The following is a 20556-nucleotide window of genomic DNA, read 5'->3' on the forward strand; positions in this document are numbered from 1 at the left end:
TCACCAATGGAAGAAGATGATCATGCGAGATAAGAGAGAAGGAGTTACCCCAACGTCCACGGCTTCCTAACTCAACTGTGGCATTCATTTCACCATAATGAGTTTTTCAGTTGTATTATTTCAAAGTGATAATAAATACAGTTGGGACTACTTGGAGGCTCCTGCACATAGCATTCTCTGTGTGGTATTTTTCCTTTTTTTTTTTTTTTTTATAATTTGTTTTAAAGTCCCCTGGGAAGGAAATTTTATTATTTGTTTATTTTGATGCATGAATTTGTGGCAATTATTTGGGTATATAAATTCGTGGACTCACACAAAACAAGGCCAACCAGTGGAAGCCACATACAGGGAAGAAGCTGCAGCAGTTTCTTCTGTGAGAGTGCTTTTCTGAGACCTCTGCCTGCTACCTTGATAATGGCTTTGGTTAATGGAGCACTAGTACTCAAGAAGCTCATTTTCTTTTTGGCTTTGTGCCTCATCAGCTTACTCTCTTCTTCTCAAGGTTCTTCTTCTTTCTCTTGCTCTCTCTTCTTCTTCAAATACCCTTCTCTTGCTTCACTTGCACTTTTCTCTCTCTTCCTCTCTTTGTTTGTATGTGTTTTTGGTGTGATTATTAGTTCATGTCTTAGTAGTACAATAGCTCTGAAATCTGAAAATCGAAATGAAGTTTATCTTTTGGATGGGCAATATTCTATCCTCATATTCCTTCTGTTTTGCCATTTCAGTGTTTGAAAAAACTTTTTCACCTTTATGTGTGGCTTAAATTATTTTTCTTGTTCTTTTCAAATTGCTACATAGCATTCCCCTACTGGGGCTTGTTTTTGTTTCACTAATTGCAATTCTTAGATATGTTTGAGGGATTGCCACTGTACAAGTACAATTTGGGTATTTAAAATTCCTCTTGGCTCCAATTTTGCCATAGATCATCTTTTTGTGTTTATTTTCAAAACTGGAGTTAAAGATCCCATATATCTTGGTTCACGACTTCATTCACTCTCAGTTTCATTTCTCAATTGGAGTTGAAGTACAAGAATTCTGCAATTAGCAAGTTTGGCTACAGTGATACAAATTCTATTGATCAAATCTAAATGATTTTCTGTGCAGGTAAGAAGGTTTACAATGAATTCAGATACCCATTTATCAAAAAAGCAAGCTCTTTCCCATCTGTATCATCATCTTCATCAAGCGGCCACAGCCATGACTATGATTACATAATTGTGGGAGGGGGCACAGCTGGGTGTCCTTTGGCTGCAACCCTCTCTCAGAATTTCAGTGTTTTGGTGCTCGAAAGAGGGGGGGTGCCTTTTGCCAATTCCAATGTCTCATTCCTACAAAACTTCCACATTGCCTTGGCAGACACTTCACCTAAATCTCCTTCTCAGCCCTTTGTTTCCACTGATGGAGTCATCAATTCCAGAGCTAGGGTTTTGGGTGGCGGCAGTGTCATCAATGCTGGATTCTATACCAGAGCAAGCCCAAGGTATGCTCCAGATCTTCAATTTTGCTTGGAATGCAAGAAATTGTTTCAAATTTTAAGCACATAGCCTTCTGGAAAATAACAAGGGGAAGAAAGTTTCGTTAAAGAACAACGTGTACCATTATGTTCCCAGGGGAGATCTAGTATTAAGTTTCTAATCAACTGAATTTAATAGTTAAGCAGAGTGGTACAGAACAAACAAACCAAGAATTCATGAGAAAAATCTGGAATATGGAAGACAGAATTAAGTTGCGTTCTGCCGATTATATAGTTAAGCTTCATATTTACATCAAATCATGGAGAAAGTGAAATGATGTTTATTAAGTAGCTAGTGCTTGATTTCCAAATATAGTTTTAACCCACATTCATGAAGCACGTACTTTTCAAATTGATAGGCATCCCTTACTCTCCTTACAGAGTGGATGAGATGCACCATGTTAGTATTATTGCAACCCCTCCTACCCACCACCTTTAATATTGTCTTGTGAAGTACTGTTCATGATTTAGACACTAACTGACTAATCAATTGTGTCCCAATGCATTAATTTTCTTGATTGTCTGTATTTAGATATAAAAAGTCACTTAAAGTTTAAGCAAAGAAGTGTCTAATGAAAACAAACCCAAACATATATTTTGGCAGCTGATAACTATGTCATTATAATTTTAAAATTTCATTGTTGTGTTGATGTTGAGTTGGTGACCATATGATGGCCGGTATTCATGACAAATTGACAATGCATATATCATTGTAGTCTATATTAAGGCATTCATAATTTCATCTTTTCTCTTTTCTTGTTTTTCTTTGCTTTCCTTTTCATTTTCCTTTTTCTATTTATAAATGCTAGTTTTCTGGCTTTAATTTCTATTCTTGAATGGAGGTGAAGTAGTTACTATTTGATAGACTGAAACATTTAGGGAAGCCACTATGTGAGCTTGCACTTATGCATAGTGGTACTTTGTATTACTAGGACAGTATATAACCTATGAGTCGATGACCTACATGTATGACTTCTTAGTCTTAAGCCACCTACCCTATATTTCTGTCTATAAGAATCCTTGACCGCTAAATAGGAAAAAAGAAAGGAAAAAAAATATGATAGGGCACATAGCTCAAGCAGTCATCTCTCTCTCTCTCTCTCATAATTTATTATACACACACACATTTTTCCTCTTTTTTTTTTTTTTAATCAAAATAACTCAATCAATCTTTCTCTCATTATTTTTTTTTTCAAATAAGTTGTTGGGCTGGAAAAAAAAATTAGGATTTAAATTTTATAGTTGTCAATTAGTTATATAATTACAAATTGACCCATAAAATGGGAATAGGACACTTTGTTCAGTACTGAAGCTACTTTCTGTGGTATTTACAGGTTTATAAAGAGAGTGGGATGGGATGCCAAGCTAGTAAATGAGTCATATCCCTGGATTGAGAAGCAAATTGTTCACGAGCCACTGCTTGAACCATATCAGATGGCATTCAGGGACAGTCTTTTGGATGCTGGGGTCTCACCTTTTAACGGATTCACTTATGATCACCTTTATGGAACCAAAGTTGGTGGAACCATTTTCGATAGATTTGGTCGTCGTCACTCTTCTGCTGAACTGCTGTCTTCTGGGAATCCTCAGAAGCTCACAGTCTTGATTTATGCAACAGTTCAAAAGATTGTTTTTGACACATCAGGTATAGCGTTACTAACATATGAAAATCCATTATTTTTCTGTCACATCTTTAAGAGTCCAATAAATTGCTTCTACAGCAAACATCCTTAAAATTTTGGATTTGGTGACCAAAAAGAAGCCCTCTCTTGGTTAAAGGTATTTTCAGTTGTCATTTAGCTGGATTTGAAAGAGATTCGGTTATTAAAATCAAGCAATTTGGTTAAAACCAAAACCCCTGTGAACCTTAGGAAAAGGAGCTTCGGCTTAACAACCAGAATCCCCTTGTAACTGTACCAAAAGGTCTTTGGTTTGCTCCTAAATGTTTCAAATTTGCATATAATGTATAAGTGACATTGGGAATTAGGTTTTAGAATATAGTGATTAAACAAGTACTCCTCATTATACAGGGAAGAAACCAAAGGCAGTGGGAGTTACCTTCAAAGATGAAAATGGAAGCCAACATCAAGCATTTCTTGTTGATAAGCCACAGAGTGAAGTACTATTGTCTAGTGGAGCAATTGGAAGCCCTCAAATGTTATTGCTAAGCGGTATTGGACCCAAAGCTGACCTAGAGAAGTTGAACATTCCAGTGGTGCTCAATAATGAGTTTGTTGGAAAAGGCATGGCTGATAATCCAATGAATGCAATCTTTGTCCCTAGCAGTAGAGCAGAAAAGCAGACGCTAATCGAAACTGTAGGGATCACCAAAAGGGGTGTGTACATTGAAGCTAGCAGTGGATATGGGCAGTCCCAGGATAGCATTGAATGCAACCACGGAATCCTGTCAGCTGAGGTAACATAAATACTACTTCTACCCCAAAACTAAACTAAGTTTGAAGTACTGTTATTTGGGATTTTCTACATTTAGAGTGTTATGAACATGACCTTGATATTTGTTAATGATGTTCAAATCCTTTTGAGTTGTTACTTGCAGATTGGACAGCTATCTACTATTCCTCCAAAGCAAAGAACCCCAGAAGCCATTCAAGCTTTCATCAAACACAAGAGAAACTTGCCCCATGAGGCATTTAAAGGGGGCTTTATTCTGGAAAAAATTGCAAGTCCAATTTCCAAAGGAGACCTTAGCCTGATCAACACCAATGTTGATGATAACCCCTCTGTCAGCTTCAACTACTTCAGCCACCCCTATGATCTTAAGCGCTGTGTTGATGGAATTCGAATAGCCACAAAGGTTGTGCAATCGGAGCATTTCACAAACTACACAAGAGTTGACAAGCAAACTGTGGAAAAGATACTTAACATGAGTGTGAAGGCTAATGTTAACCTCATACCTAAGAATATCAATGACACAAAGTCATTGGAGCAGTTCTGCAAAGACACTGTCATCACTATTTGGCATTACCATGGTGGGTGTCATGTGGGCACTGTGGTTAGCCCTGACAACAAAGTTCTTGGTGTCAACAGGGTCAGGGTTGTGGATGGCTCGACGTTTTCTGAATCCCCCGGAACTAATCCTCAGGCCACTGTCATGATGATGGGCAGGTATGCATCATCATATGTATGTACAACATGTAAAGAAAACAACTCGAACTCAATGTGTTGGTGTTAATGTGTGTGTTTCGGTATGCAGGTACATGGGACTGAAGATCTTGAGAGACAGATTGGGAAGAGCAGCTGGTATATAATAAAAGGAAGCAAGACCTAGGTAGTTAGTGGGAATATAAGAGTGACTGAGGCTTGGTGTTGCAAGTGTGATGTAATGTGTTGAAATGATTCTTACCAAGCTACAATGTGTAGAAATTGGCTTGCCCTGGGAATGCATGTTTCTATCTTATTATATCTCCTAGTTCATGATTTCAACAACTGTTGTCCAGAATGAAACCACCTTCAGCTTGTTAGGCAATGAAACTAAGAATTGAAAATCTAAATATTTTGAGTCGTTTTCTTATTCAAAAATTAGCATTCAACGGCACCCGACATTTACAAGTTTATCAGCTATTTGAAGCAGTCTTCTTGCTTATTGCCAAAAAGTACTTCTTAAACTTGAATTGTGAAACATAAACTCTAATATTCATATGTTATGCCATAATTCTAAATCAAATTCCCTCTTTAACTATTGTAACTTATATTGTTCTCGTACCTGCTGACCTCAACATGACAAGCTTAGTCACATCTCATATCGGTTTTCTATAGCTAGTTATAATCTTATATTGGTGTGCTCTTGGAGGTTTAACGAGGGATGGTCCTCTTCTTTTTCTTCTGTTAGAATTGAGCTTTAATAGTGGTAAAAAAAGGTGGCCAGGTTTCATGTCCATTCTCTGTTCTATGTATTCTGTTGATCTAGTTTAAGTGGAGGATAGAATTTGGGACATTTATAATTAGAGATAGATGCAGAAAAAGATATAGGAAGAACAGAGAAGATGAAGATAAATATCAATCTGTAATGCCTCATAAAGTCTCAGTTCACAACCCTAATCACTGCCTTATATAGCCTTGCGTTTTCCACACACTTCAAGCTAACCACCTCTCTTCTTGCTTAATCAACTGATCAGCTTCCTAACTAACTCATTTAACCATTAGTTACCTAATATGCTTTTAGGACAGCTGTGAAGTTGTACTCACAACCTTGGCAAGAAGAGCATGGCTCATCGACTCGAAGGTCAACATGTCCTAACCGTTGCTACATGCCCCCTCAAAGCTCCAGAACTTGGGACCAGGGGTTGGAACAGAGGACCATAAATTGTAGAGAAGCTAATCCGTTTATCAGAAAGTCTACAATCTGATCTGTTGAAGGCAGAAAATGCAGCTGAAGCTTTCCTCTAATCATATTTTCTCGTAAAATGCACATGCATCTACTTCAACAAGATTAACTTTTGAGTTATGATTGGGATTTTTGCAAGTGACAATGCAAGGTACGACAGTTCTGAAGCTGCATCGGTCAGTGCTAGCTCTGCATTCAGCTTCTGTTGATGACCTTGACATGTAAGTTTGATTCGTGGAGTACCAAGACGTAGGAGTGTTAGAAAGTAGAGCAAAATTAGCTTGATATAGCTGTCAACATTCAACACAATCATTATGTATCATCACAGTTAATTCTATATAATTAGGCATTAATAGGCCACGAATAGTTTTCCTTTTTGTATCCTAGAATCAAGCTATATCTTTGTATATATGATATACAGATCAATACAGCAATCATCACTTCCTGAAAATCTGTTTCTGTTGTTTTTCAAGGAGCAATCTCACAAGAGAATAATGAAACCGGTTGTGGACCTCCTGTCATTGGATCACCTGCCCAACCCGCATTTGAGAACACTCCTAGTTCAAGTTGAGCTATTCTGTATGTAATGCTATAGTTAAGTGTGCCTATGATGAACCCAAGAATCCTTTTTATAGTAGCATGGTACATTTCTATACCTGTAAGTGCCTGCATAAACTGATATACTGCAATCAGCCCACCAGACTTCTATAATCCGAATTCTGAAACATCATCCTATGGAAGCTTAGAAGTCTGCCCTAAAGCAGTGAGCATACCAGCCTTGTAAAGAATGTCATGTGCTCATATGGTTTGGGAGAGTTACGTATCATGTTTGAGATATTGTATCTGTAACCCCAACACGTAGCGAAATAACTCCTGTGCAAGAGCAGTTTTCATTCATATTGAGTTTCAGATTCTTTTTTACTTGTGATTTCAAAGTGGTAAATACAAAAGTAGTAGAGAAAGAAGGTTCCTGGTGACCTAATAAACAAGGAAGTATTTACATTTGATGATCTGATCGAACCCAAGAGAAGGCAACTGAAAAGAAGACTTCTGATTCGATGCCCTGGGTGCCTGTTTTAAACCATATGGTAGACATAGTATGGGAATGCAGCATTTTCAAAACTCTTTGGTTGAGCCATAACCTCTTCTTTAAGTTTACTACCACGAAGAAAAGCATACTTTGTATACAGTTGGTGAAGCTTGTTACCAAAATTGGCTGCAAGAGCAAGCGCACTTCTAACAGTAGTATGCCTGACTACATGACTGATTTTTTCCTCATAGTCGACACATTCGTCTTGACAAAAAGCCTCTAGCCACCAATATTGCCTTGCAATGGAACCACATCAGTTTTTTTCTTCAGCTTCAAAATCCACTTGCAGCTGACCAAATTTTGGGCCAGTCTCCAGGTGCCTTGTTTCATAAAAGCTTGATATTCTTGTTCCATAGCAGCTTTCCATTGTGAAGTGGTGAGGACAATTTTAAAGAAACTTGGTTTTGTAGAGGAATGAGTAGAAATATGAACAGAGCTAGCGACAAATGCCTTTTTGTTGAAAATAGGATGATCATTTGTAAGAGCATCTAAAAGAGTTAAGAGGGGCTGAAAAAGTGGATGCATTAGTCATTGAAGTTTCAGTGAGACCATATAAGATGATTCCAACCTCTAAAATTGGAACGTACACGTCTCCTTCATTGTGTGAAAATGGAGTGGATGATGATGGGTCAAGCAGTGCATCTGAAGCCACAAGAAAATAAATAATGGCTGGTGGGTATAGTAGATGATGATGCATATGTATCTCAGAAGGTGCATTTACTTCAGTATGGATTTGATCAAGTAGGCAAGCACTGTGTTGAGTAAAGATATTGCTGTCAGGAACATATGGGAGAGGAGGAAGATGGTGAAGTATTAGAAGTTTATGGGACAGAAGTATAAGGAGATAGTGCTGAAGTTATTGAAGGAGTGGCGCGCAGGAAAAGCGAGAGTGACAGTAGGTGAAGTACATGATGATGCAGGAGTGTTGTGTTTATGTGTAAACTAGCATCATTTACACTGCATATTAAAAAGGAAAATAATTTTCATCAAAAATCACATCTGTATAAAATGGTCTTATGAGTAACTGAATTAAAGCAAATAAAACCTTTTGTAACCAGCTCCACAGCCAAGAAAAATGCTTTTAATTGTCTTGTTCTGCAGCTAAATTGAGTTATAAGATTGAGACGATGATTACAAACAGAGACATCAGAGTGTACTTATTTTAACGAAATCAGAGACTTGGACATACATGCAAAGGTAGCTTGGTAAACTTGCCAGACAAGCAAGACTCACACAAGGAATGACACTCATCTAAGCTGCAAGATTAATTTGACTTGATAACATTGAAATGATAATAGGGTTTGATAGGTGACTTGGTCTTTGATGCCATGTTGAGTGCTTAAATTTGCTACCACAAATAGCTTTTGGTTTGGTAGACTGAGAACAAATTAATTGGAGTTGACAGAAGCTTTTGGTCTGCCTGTCCCTCTTGTCCTGTATCATACAAAGATGATAGACTGACAATAAGTTTGCATCTAATTTAGTCACATGCAGTATAGTTTGTAAAGATAAACACCAGATGCAGTGCCTAAGGAACCATTGCCAATATGAGCAATCGGGAAACCTTCTCCACTTCCCACAGTGACTGAATTATTGGCATTTATGTAACATTATTGATAGAAAGCAGAGATATCGGAAGTCATATGATTTGAAGCTCTTGAGTCAGTAAGCCAAAACTTCTTGGGGAGGGGCAGAAGACATAGTTTGATATGCAACAACTATATATGGCAGTGGTGGTTGAATTACTGTGCATCACTAGTGTTTCTGTAGTAGCACTCAGTTGTACAATGACCCTTCTTATACAAATTTGGCATTCTATGACAGAATAGGTAGATTATAAGTGGAAGCGGACCTTTGATAGCCATTTTCAGAAAAGCTCTGGCTCGTTGCAGGTTATAACATTGAGCAGATCCATAAGAGGAGTGGCCATATGTATAAGTACCATTTGAATGTGTTCTGTGGTGATGAAATATATGAATGTTGTTGTGTAATGCGAGAATAGCATGATGAGAAAATATTAGTATACAAAGAAAGGAATGAAAGAGATGAAGGAAGAACAAGGAGAAGATGAAGATGAATATTAGTCTGTATTTCCTTCACAGATTTACAAGCCAAATCACTGCCTTATATAACCATACATTTTCTACAAACTTCAACCTAACCACCTCGCTTCTTGCTTAACCAACGGCTCAGCTTGCCTAACCAACTTGTTTAACCATCAGTTAACAACCCTGACCTTGAGAAGAAGAGTTTGGCTTGTTGACTCAGAGGTCAACATTTCCTAATGGTCGCTATAGGCCTAACAAATCAGACAAGTTCCCTTGTGATTGTGTATGATGGTGGCTGATGTAAGAAGTATTCTTCATGAAAAAATGTGTGCTATGGTCAATCTCATGCAAGTTTTCACATCATTTGGCGACTAAAATTTAATCGTTTTCTCATCTTACAATGAGCTTATCGTGAGCATCATTCAGCTCAACCTGGACATGGTTTCAAGACCCAAATATAACCCATTTGAGTGTCAACTCTTTAAGAAATTATTGCACTTAACTGACGAAATTAACAAGCACCAATTTAGTTTGGCCACAATTTCAATGAAGATCCATGCTCACTCATACTTCCTCTAGACAAACTCCTTAGTCTTTGCCAAAATTGCCTTCTCCTACCAGTCCTCAAAGGCCCTGAACTAGAGTACCTCCTAAAAGATCCAACTTCCTGCCCCTCAACCTCAAATCCCACACTTGCACTCAACAAATCTGACGTTGAGGGTATCTTAGTGTCATGGCTAGCCCCGAATACAGGCATCTGAAGCTGTGATTCTGCCACTTCAAGATTACCACTATCTGTATGAATGCAGAGATCATCATCGTCTTGGCCACAACTTGTTGAACCTGCAAGTTCCTTTGTTTCTCTGAACTCATTGCATACAAGCTTTAAGGCCTGAACAACCTCACCCATGAACGGGCGGTGAGATACTTCTGGTTGTATACACATTGAAGCAATTGCTGCTACCTTGGTTACACTGTCCCATGTGATCATATCAGATTTCAACGCCGGGTCTATTATTGATTCTAGACCCTCTCTGCTGGTGAGGAGAGGACGAGCCCAAGCAACGAGGTTCTCTTGACCTGAAGGTTGTGACAGATCCACCGGCTTTCTTCCTGTCAGGAGTTCAAGAAGGACTACACCATAGCTGTAAACATCACTTTTTACTAGAAGATGACCAGTCATTGCATACTCTGGAGCCAAGTAACTGGAACAAGAATATAAAAAAATTGACTTATGTTGTAGTATCTTCATCAAACATTTTTATGTTGTAGACTGTCAAAACACATCTAAATAAGAGTTCACTTCATCTAGACTTTCTGATAGCAAACATGTGAAAATTGTCTGGCAAAAGAACATTTCTCATGTATAAATAAGTAAATTTGTTCAGTAGTGGAATTAAGGAATGAGAGTTATCTATAATATAGTTAAGGAGTATGTACCCAAAAGTTCCCATAACATGTGTTGAAATATGTCTTTTTCCCTCCTCCAGCGCCGCTCTAGCCAGTCCAAAATCCGAAACCTTGGGTGTAAAATCATATTCCAGTAAGATGTTGCTGGCCTTGAAATCACGATGTATAACTCGAGGATTTGAGTCTTCGTGGAGATAAGCTAAGCCCCGAGCTGCACCAAGGGCAATCTTTATTCTGGCATCCCAATCAAGTGGATCAGTTTCCTTGTCAACACCTGAGAGAACACAAGAAGAGTCATTTATAATTCAAAGCTTAAAGTTCCCAATATATAAGCACCTGGATATCTAGCATTTCAACCAAGAAATGTGAAAAGTATTGAGCATAGAGACATGTTGAACTTGTGTTTACCATGTAAATGGGATTCAACACTTCCATTTGGAACAAGTTCGTAAACGAGGCAACGAGTATGGCCCTCTGTGCAGATACCAATTAATTTGACCAAATTTCTGTGGTGAAGACGGCCAAGCATCTCAACTTCTGCTAAGAATTCGCGGCCACCATGATGATCATCTCTCTTCAGAACCTTCACAGCCACCTCTCGTCCATCATCTAAAGTAGCACTGTAAACAAGCCCAAAGCCACCTTCTCCAAGTATTCTTGAAGCATCAAAATTATTAGTGGCTCTCTCCATGTCATGCAGAGTAAAGGTCTTCGCAGATCCAGTATAGGTTAGTGTGCCAGAACTAAAAGACATTGATCTGGAACCATGTGTGCTTCCAAACATCACTGACCTGGGATCCCCTGTGAGTATATGATGATGTTATGGATAACCCAAAATAACAAGAATACAAATCACAACCTATTTTGAACAAGTATTAATTAAAAGGAAAAACAATTCCATAACCATAATTCCAATAAATTATTCTTGTGCACAGTTGCATGCTGAAAATGAAATCAACATTAAAAGCTGATTACGAGTAAAAGTCCTTAAGCTTTAGGAGCATTTGGCCATATTACAAGTACCTGTGAGTTTTGTAGGGGACGATGTCAAAGCTTGTGGAAAATGTTCAGGCTTATGGGAGTGAGATCGACATTTCAGTAACAAAAGCCAGACAAACCCCACACATAAAAGAAAGGCTGTGAAAGATGATAGAACGATCACAGCAAGCATACTTCCTTTGATTCCATCATTTCTTTTTCTTGGCACGTTAACTGGTATAGGTTTTATTACCCTTCCATTGTTGTCTTGGCCCATGTATGGCCCATCATCTATAGTAGAAATGGCTGAAGGTGCTGAAGGGGGAGAAGGTGGAAGACCTGTACAGATGCAAGAATTTAAGAATTTCACTATTGCAGAAGTAAGCTCTGAAGTCATTCAGCATGATGAAACCATAAAAACTCATACCATAGTGCAGAAACTATGACTGTAGAGTGTAGATCAATGATGAGTAAAATACAGTCTAATATAACCTTATCATTCGAGGAAGTCGGATCAATTGATACCTGGATAGTGAACATTCAATACTTCATAATCACCAAAGAGAGAAGCATTTATGGAAACCTGTCTGCGCCAGAATTTGTCATAGATTTGAAATGCAGTAGTGCCATCAAATGTTAGTCCTATAGGTACCAAGTTAACGAGGACGGAAGTTTTCTCTAGCTGCTGACTAGATGCATCTGCTCCCATTATGCGAACTTGGCTATGGTTTAGTGCAACACTGTCTGCGATTTCCTCAGCCAGCTTTGAAACTGAAGGGAAGAATGTGTATATTGCAACATCTAGTTGGAGTTTAACTTCAATTGGCTGCACACAACCACATGTTGATCCTGGAGGAGTATATGTTAATGGATCCGTGCATGTGATTGACGAACAATCTACAGTTATTACCAAAGAAGGTCAATACCTTTTGCAATTAAAACATGTGAATACTTTTTTAATTAAAAGCAAGGCCAGAGTACAGTGTAGGTGTACCTTCATTGGGAGGTGGAGGTGGTAGTGCCAAAATTGGTGATGGTGGTGGGGACTTTGTCCTCTTCAAGGAAGAATCTATGGGAGAAATTGCACGTGGAAAGATGGGCACTAAAAAAGACGGAAAAAATCAAAACTAATATGATCAGTACTTAAGGTAAATGAAGTAAGGACTCTACGATAAATCCACCAAAGGTCCAAAATCTGAAGTAAGCCTTCCCCATACTGTTATAGTGGCCTTCAAAAGTAGTTGGTGATGGTGCAGGTGCAGTCCAACTCCTTGAAGAAGGCGAAAGAGATCGAAATGGGGAGACTGAAGGGCCTAAACATTTCATAAGATATTCTTCAGGGCATGAGTAAATATGATTGATCTAAATATTCAAGAATATGTTACTGACTAACTCTGTGTGTGTGTGTGTGTATCTGTATCATAAGGGATTTCAACCTTGTTGACTGTTAGTGTGGGAAGGAATCGAGTAAGTTGGTTCTGGAGCAGAGCTGTGGAACTTTTTGTTTGCATGATGATTTTTGTGACGTGAGCTTGAGGGGGAATGTTCAGGAGAATGCACCCATTCCTTTGCAGGACCTCCAGAAGATGACATAGAAGGTGGAAGTGCAATACTTGAAGGCCTTACAGAAGCATGAGGATGGATGGCTACAATGACAAAAGATTTCACAGATAACTATAGGCACAATATTTTTCATTTTCTATTTCAAAGTTGGCAAATAAAAGGGCTATAGATTTTCAGTTACCTTTAGCTGTGGCATGGCCTGCTGGCAATAGGTGGTGGGATACTTTTCCGGGAGGCGGAGCTACCAGATTTCTGTGTTTTTTCCCGCCAAAGCTGAGGGGGGAATTAGGAGAGACAGCATGGTCTGTGACAATACAACCATCCAACAAATAATTAGTCAGACTCACAACAAGGTCGGAGGATGAGCAAAACAGTATCTTATCATGCTATTTCTGGTAATGAAAATTTAAAAATCAGCCTAAAACATGTAATGACTTCTTTAATTTTCTTTTACTGCAACAATTTTCTGAACAGTGGTCATTGAGTCAAAGCTCAACGCCAGCTTTGAATACAACAGAACAAGCAATGTACATTGACGTTGCTCTTAGTAGTCAACACCGAACAAGGTTAAAAATATATATTAGGTACATGAATTATTACATGAGGTAACAGCTTCTTGCCTTTTTACTCATAGGTCTTTTCTACATTGATCAACTTTACTGCATCCCTTATTGTAGGAAACCAGACAAACTATGAAAGGGACTGTGCTGCTTAATAGCAGAAGCCTTAAAGAACCATCTCTAAAAATATATATGCATTTGACATGCGATTCAGTTGTAAATCACAATTATAATTTTTCATATCTTCACCCTTAATAAAATGAATAAATTTCGTTAAGAAAAAAAAAAGGTTAAATATTGGTGGTGGTGGAACCCCTCTTGTATCACAATAACTGACAGTCAGTGCAGTAAGTAAGCACAGCTGAAATCTGGTAGCTACCAGATTTCTTGCTTGCTTCCAGTAAACTTATCTGAGCAGAACAATACTTTTCCGGGAGGCGGAGCTACCAGATTTCTTGTATCACAATAACTGACAGTCAGTGCAGATAAGTTTAAGCAAGTAAGCACAGCTCATAGCTAGTTGTGAATTGTACTCTATGAACCCTTCAATATTATATTCACTGACTTCTGGACAACCACAAAATGATACTTCAAGTACCAGTTGAACATATAAACTGAATTACATAATTTGGTCATTTTTTTGAATTACAATTTACCAGAAAATGGCCTATTGGATAGCCTAAGATTTCAGATTTTACCATGAACTTCCATGCTCAACAATGCAGTGATGAAAATAAACCTGTCAATTAGGAAACTCCGTAGACCATTACCATGATCCAATTGATACAGTTAATCATTTATGTGCCATATCAAATGTTGAATAATCAAAGCAATTTCTCTATTTCAGAAACACTTGGTTCACAGAACCCAGATCCTAAAGTTTAAAACTAATGAAGACCAATTTGTAATCAATCCTATTATACTGAACAAATATAATTAACCATAAGAATCAAAATCTATTACCTGCAGATCCATGAAATGGCAAAACACCCAGAATCAAGCACATTTGCATAAGAAGCAGATTCAGTTGCCTCCCCATTTCCCTGACAGAGAAGCTCTGAGCTCAATTCCAACCATCCAAGTAAAGAGAAGAAAAATAAGAAAAGGCAAAGTGGCAGAACAACACCATGAAGCAACACATGGAAGTACCTTTAAGGAAGCAACTTCAAGATGAGTTTAGATTACAGAAGCAGACCCACAGAGGCAATCAGTGAGAGACATTGGAGCAAAACAACAAGAATGGGTCAGGTGGGCATAACCCAATTGCTGTCACAAGATTAAGCTGCTCTTGAATTGGGAAGTTTGGTGAGTACTAGTGGAATTGTCTTTTTTGTCACTGGTGGACTGAAAGTTTACTGGAAGTGATCAAGCACAAAGCAGCACGGTGCACTTAAGGGAGCTCTAAAGCTAACAAGTCCAAATAAGACACTGTAAGACAGTTGGTGGAGAAGTTGAGAGGGAGAGATAGAGTGGGTGCTCAAATAATGATAAAAATGAATAATCTTGTTTGAAAAAATGGAACACTAGTGTGGATTAAAGTATTGAAATGCTTGACTTGTTGTTAATGTAGTTAATTGACCTCCATTATTCTGGATTAGATTGAGGTATATATATATATGTGTGGGAATGCTTCTTATTCTTGATTAGATGCTAGTCATGCTACTACTTATATATGGTAGTGGTTAATGGTTCCATTTGTATGCGTTATTGTATAATCATTTTTATAAGATGTAAATTGTTGTATTGATAAATCAAAGAGTAAACTGACTTTATGCCTTAGTAAATTATAACCACCACATGAGTCGAGTTAGTAAGAGCTTTCAGGTGTGGAACCCTCACACCCGGGTTCGAATCCCGCCGATGCTGATCGGAATTTTTGAGGAACTGTGTGATCTTGATAAAAAAAAATAATAATGTCTTTGTAAATTATAAATAGTCGGTGTATTGATTTGACTACTAATGACGTATGGATACTTGTTGGTCCGGTGATGCTGTTTTGTTTGTTGAGAAAGACAGGAGACTAAGTTGAAGTGTGGAACTACACCAAACTCAATTAAGATGCTCATTTGACATGAGCTTACTATCTAAAATTTGCACATGAAACGTTCGATCTGTCCCACAGCTCCCCACAAGGCTCCAAACCACATGCAGAATGTGACAAACCACACAGCACCAACATTTGACAATTCAAAGAGACTGTGAGCCTGCTAAGAATGAAGGTTTTTTCGGTGTGTGTTCAAAGCGAAATCCCAAAGCAACAAGAAATGAAATGATGACATACATTTTGATTGAGATCTGCGGCTCATCTGCCCACAAGGCTTTGAGATGTGGTGGTTGATATGGAATTGGTGGTGGCCATGGCTAATTGGCCGGCCACCTGCTCTTTTTCTTTTACATTATGATAGTGGTGCTAGGACCCAAGAAAACATGGGCAATCATCTATCAGAGAAAGTCTCAGCCTGTCAAATGTGTAGGTGAAATTCATTGTGTCGGTGAGAATTGACTGCGGTGACGGTCGTCCTTATATAAAGCTTCCTTATTTCTCTATCTTTAGACCTGTATCGTAGCGGCCAAATTCTTTTTCCTATATGGGTCTTTTCTTCTCCCTCTTTTTATTTTAATCAATAAAGTCGAACTCAAATTTCTATCATCATTTTGTTAGGGAAAAATATCTTAATGATTGTCTAAACCCGGGGGCATTGGGGTATTGTTTTGTGATGCAGCGTGTTCAATTGTGCGAGCTCGCTTTGTTTCCCATGTGGTAGGCTGGTAGCCTTGAACATTTGCAAGCAATTACAGGATGAGAAGCTTGTGTTATGGATGCATGACAAGTTGACAACCTTTAGATTACCCGATTCTTTTTAAAACTAATTTGTATATCTTGGTTTCAAGAAGAGAGCCTTGGGTCTCCATATGTTAGTTGTAGGACTCCTCATTAACCTGTCATTATGTCTACGGTGAAGCCAACATAGTAGAATTATTCCATTCATATGTAATCTGGGTTGGGGATCCTATGGAGTCTTCTCTCTTCTATTTGTAATAGTAATTCTTAAAATACACTTGTCGCCAATTTCTCAAAAAAAAAAAAAAAAAATCAAATAATGTAACAGTTTGAGTTGCGGTAAAAATTTAAAAACACTGAAAATTTCTTACTTGTGTGTGTGTGTATACAGATTCTATCAAGAGCGGAGCTCCGCTTTGAAATTAACGTGTGAAGTTCGAGTTTTGGGTCACTTTTCGGTCGTAGATCCATATCTCGACCGTTCAATTTTTAGGTACTAGTGTATAGATCATATCTGCAAATTTTCAGCAAATTGATGTTCCTTAAGGTATCTAATTCACTTAAATCAATGGACGAACTGAATCTTTTAACCTAAACCGTACGAGCTTTAAAGTAGTTATCAATGCCTTAATGATCATAATTTTAGCTGAAAATTTGCAAAGATGATTTATACACTAGTATCTAAAAACTGAACGGTTGATATGTGAATATGAGATAGAAAAATGACCAAAAACTCGAACTTCACACGTTAATTTCAAAGCGGAGCTCCACCCTGGATAGAATATGTATATATATATATAGTGAGGGATCCTCTTTTTTTGGTATGTTCTAGGGATAGGGCATTGGACATACTTTTCGATCATATTTTGACATCTTAACCATTCAGGTTTTAGGTCTTAATGTGTAGATCACTTATGCAAATTTTCAGCCAAATTGATTGTCGTTAAGGTATTCAAAATGGCGATTTAAAATTATAAGTATGAACGGTTCAAGTTTGACAGATTTGGTTCATCCATTGATTTAATCTAGTTTGATACTGTAACAATCACCGATTTGGCTGAAAATTTGCAGAAATGATCTACACATTATGACCTAAAAACTAAACGGTTGAGATGCCGAAATGTGATCGAAAAGTTTGTCTATATATATAAAGTCCTTCTAGTGAGGGACCCCTTTTTTAAGTCATCTTCGGGGATCGCTATCTCACTTTTCGATCACATATTCACATCTTAACCATTCAGTTTTTATTTATATATGTGTAAATCTCTATAAATTTTTAGCCAAATTGATAATCATTAAGGCATTCATAACTGCGATTTTCAATTGTGAACATGAACAATTCAGATTGGATAGATTCGGTTTGTCCATTGATTTAATCTAGTTCGATACCTTAATGATAATCAATTTGGCTGAAAATTTGTAAAATGATGGGTGATCTACACATTAGGATCTAAAAACTGAACGGTCGTGATGCTAAAATTACACACACACACACACACACTAGAAATTGCCTACACCCGATGGGTGTGGGAGTACTGGGTAGTTATGCTTAGAGTGGGTAGTTCTAGGAAATTTTTTTAATTAGTTTTTTATTTTGTTTATTATGTTTTGACACTTTTGTCCCTGATGAATAAAATGTTATCCGTGATATTTTAATCTTTGAGGGTTGAAAATGTTATCCGTGATATATATATATATATATATATATATATATATATATATAGGGATATCTTCACAAATGGTGTATGAACTTCAGACCATTCTACATTTTGGTGTACCAACTTTCAAAACTATCAGAATGGTGTATCAAGTTTGCTCCAATCTTTCATTTTGGTGTACGCCGTTAAATTTTCCGTTATCTTTGCAAAAAAAAAAAAAATTCCGTTATATTTCCTTTAGCTTTGTCAGTTTTTTTTTTTTTTTTTTTTTTGTAAAGATAACGGAAAATTTAATGGCGTACACCAAAATGAAAGATTGGAGCAAACTTGATACACCATTCTGATAGTTTTGAAAGTTGGTACACCAAAATGTAGAATGACTTAAAGTTCATACACCATTTGTGATATTTTCCCATATATATATATATATATAGACACACACACACACATTTAAAGCTAAATTGTTTTTCTATATCCATAGAAAATTCATTCAAATAAACTGCAATTACACCACAATCACAGCACACAAAAAGGATTGCAAAGGCTACAAGGGCTCCAAAGGTTTCCAAGATCTAAGATGCATCAAAGTCTTTTAAGCTTTCCAAATTCAAAAAATGATTAAAGCCTCCAACTGTTAAAGGTCTACATTTTGCATGTTTGCATTTTTTTTTATAAACTTTTAGTTTTTAAATGTTGAATGTGCTTTTGTGTTCAACTATGTAATTTTGATTCTTTTGAACTTGTACCTTGTTGGAAATGTGCATCAGTTCTTGTGTATGCAGTTTAGCTATTTAGATTTTTGAACTTGTGCTTTCTAATTTTAAAATGTTCTTTTATGTTATGTATGCAGTTCTGAACTTACCGTTGTTTGCTGGTTTGTGTTGTGGTTCTGTGCGTTGCTGAGTTGATGCATAAATGCATAGCCTACCTGGCTGCCTGCTTGAGTTCTAGCCTTATTGCATAGTGCATAACTGCTTTAGTTTGATGGTTTGCAACTCAGTTGTAGTTTGGAGCTTTGAAATCATTTTTTTGTTTGTTTAAAGTTTGTATTAGTGTAGTACAGTTTAGTCTTTTGATTAGTTTGATGGTTTGCCCTTTTGTAGATTGCAACTCCGTTGGAACTAGAATAAAGTGATAAACTGTTTATTTCAATTACTTGCTTCAATTTGGATTTTTGATCACTTTGATGGTTTATCAAGATTGTTGTGAGAATTTCTCAATGTAAGTCCTTAATATGGTCGTTCTTGGCATATGTGTGAATGTTTGAGTTGCCCAGATTAGACTTAAAAGCTTGGAAAAATGGAAATTTGTAAAGTGTAAACAGTTTACTAGTTTTGCTATTTTGGTAGTTACTGCAGGAATCGAGAAACATACATAACTGAGCCGAAGTGAAACAGTTCGGGTCCTTGTCGGTTCCAGCATTTGAAAATGAAAAACCCGAACCAAAATATTTATCTGCGGTTCAGTCTCAGTTTTACAATTTTTTTTTATATATATATATTTTTTAAATCGAACTGTTTTTCTAAAATTCTTATTTGCCTATTTATATCCCCAATGAATATTCTCTTTCTACTGTTTGGTTTATTAATTCTAATATTAAATATAAATATTAGGAGTGATAGTCTAAGTAATAATTTTGATTGGATTATCTGGAATGCTATCTGGAACTTGAGCTGTCCTCTTAAGCTGAAGATGTTTATCTGGAGTGTTTTCCACAAAAAGATTCTTACTAATGTGCAAAGAGCCAGAAGAGGCCTCACTGCCAACCCTACTTGTCCCATTTGCAATTCTGCTAATGAAAGTCTTCTTCATTTATTTAGAGATTGCCACAGGTCTATGGCCATTTGGAAACCTTTCCTTAAACCTGGTACCATTTTTAACTCCTTCTCTCTAGATTGGAATAGTTGGGTGGTTGCTTAGCTTCACTGCCATACAAGAATAATATTATGTGGTGCAGTTTATTTGTCTTTGTCTTATGGTTCATTTGGAAATGGAGGAATAAGGTGATTTTCAATCCTAAGTTTGTCATGCCTGCCTGCCTTGAGAGGATCATATGGGATTATGCAGAAGAATGGATTTGTGCGCAATCAAAGGCCAATTCTGACACCATGTACAACTACATTATGCTTTCTTGGAGCATACCTCCTATGAACCATTTCAAATTGAATATTGATGGGACTAGAGTTTCGTATTCTGGGAAAATTGGTGCAGGAGGGGTTATCAGAGACCATAATAGCAATTGGGTGGATGGGTTTCAAATTAATCTTGGTGTTGGGGAAATTCTTGATGCTGAGGCTTGGGGTCTTTTCTTTGGTTTAAAGTTAGCCTCAAAGCATAACATTACTAATTTGGAGATTGAATTAGATTCTGCTGTGCTGGTTCAACTTATGCAAAACTCTGACAATTCTCTGCATCCCCTTGGTTCTATGCTTGCTAGCTGTGATTTAATGTTGGCTAGCTAAGTTTCTGCATCCCCTTGGTTCTATGCTTGCTTCTGTTTGGGCCTTTTAGATCCCGGTTGTAAAAAAAAAAAAAATTTGATTGGATTATGGAATCATGAATAATCATTGGTTCGGATAGAGATTAATATAATTTAACATTGGAAACTC

At 37.3% G+C, this 20556-nt stretch overlaps 2 protein-coding genes across 5 annotated transcripts; one reads left to right on the plus strand and one right to left on the minus strand.

Annotated features, from left to right (window-relative positions):
- Positions 1 to 208: 208 nt before the first annotated feature.
- LOC112190131 (protein HOTHEAD) lies at positions 209 to 5045 on the plus strand. Its single transcript, XM_024329551.2, has 6 exons — positions 209 to 502; positions 1105 to 1480; positions 2848 to 3158; positions 3544 to 3929; positions 4071 to 4639; positions 4728 to 5045. Exons 1-6 carry the CDS (start codon positions 265 to 267, stop codon positions 4780 to 4782), a joined length of 1935 nt encoding a protein of 644 aa, XP_024185319.1. The 5' UTR covers positions 209 to 264; the 3' UTR covers positions 4783 to 5045.
- Positions 5046 to 9297: 4252 nt separating this feature from the next.
- On the minus strand, positions 9298 to 14924 carry LOC112188094 (receptor-like serine/threonine-protein kinase ALE2). 4 transcript variants are annotated; one of them, XM_024327117.2, is made up of 11 exons: positions 14657 to 14924; positions 14471 to 14550; positions 13129 to 13251; positions 12821 to 13030; positions 12602 to 12697; positions 12379 to 12486; positions 11910 to 12281; positions 11430 to 11723; positions 10815 to 11207; positions 10437 to 10680; positions 9298 to 10201 (listed from the first exon to the last, which is right to left on the minus strand). In XM_024327117.2, exons 2-11 carry the CDS (start codon positions 14544 to 14546, stop codon positions 9523 to 9525), a joined length of 2595 nt encoding a protein of 864 aa, XP_024182885.1. In that variant the 5' UTR covers positions 14547 to 14550; positions 14657 to 14924; the 3' UTR covers positions 9298 to 9522. The 4 variants fall into 4 exon arrangements, with proteins under 4 accessions (XP_024182885.1, XP_024182886.1, XP_024182884.1 ...); XM_024327118.2 differs by having other exon boundaries at positions 14471 to 14564; XM_024327116.2 differs by lacking the exon at positions 14657 to 14924 and having other exon boundaries at positions 14471 to 14641.
- Between the last annotated feature and the right edge of the window lie 5632 nt (positions 14925 to 20556).

The sequence above is a fragment of the Rosa chinensis genome, chromosome 2 (assembly GCF_002994745.2).
Source record: "Rosa chinensis cultivar Old Blush chromosome 2, RchiOBHm-V2, whole genome shotgun sequence".
NCBI lineage: Eukaryota > Viridiplantae > Streptophyta > Magnoliopsida > Rosales > Rosaceae > Rosa > Rosa chinensis.

Bases quoted from the DNA above. Each gene is read 5' to 3' on its own strand.
- LOC112190131 (XM_024329551.2), top strand. From the start codon at position 265: ATGCATGAATTTGTGGCAATTATTTGGGTATATAAATTCGTGGACTCA. The intron at 503-1,104 runs GTTCTTCTTCTT...TTTTCTGTGCAG, and splicing joins CTTACTCTCTTCTTCTCAAG to GTAAGAAGGTTTACAATGAA. The intron at 3,930-4,070 runs GTAACATAAATA...TGTTACTTGCAG, and splicing joins ACGGAATCCTGTCAGCTGAG to ATTGGACAGCTATCTACTAT.
- LOC112188094 (XM_024327117.2), bottom strand. From the start codon at position 14,546: ATGGGGAGGCAACTGAATCTGCTTCTTATGCAAATGTGCTTGATTCTG. The intron at 10,681-10,814 runs GTAAACACAAGT...GTGTTCTCTCAG, and splicing joins TGTTGAATCCCATTTACATG to GTGTTGACAAGGAAACTGAT. The intron at 10,202-10,436 runs GTACATACTCCT...TTCTTGTTCCAG, and splicing joins CATGTTATGGGAACTTTTGG to TTACTTGGCTCCAGAGTATG.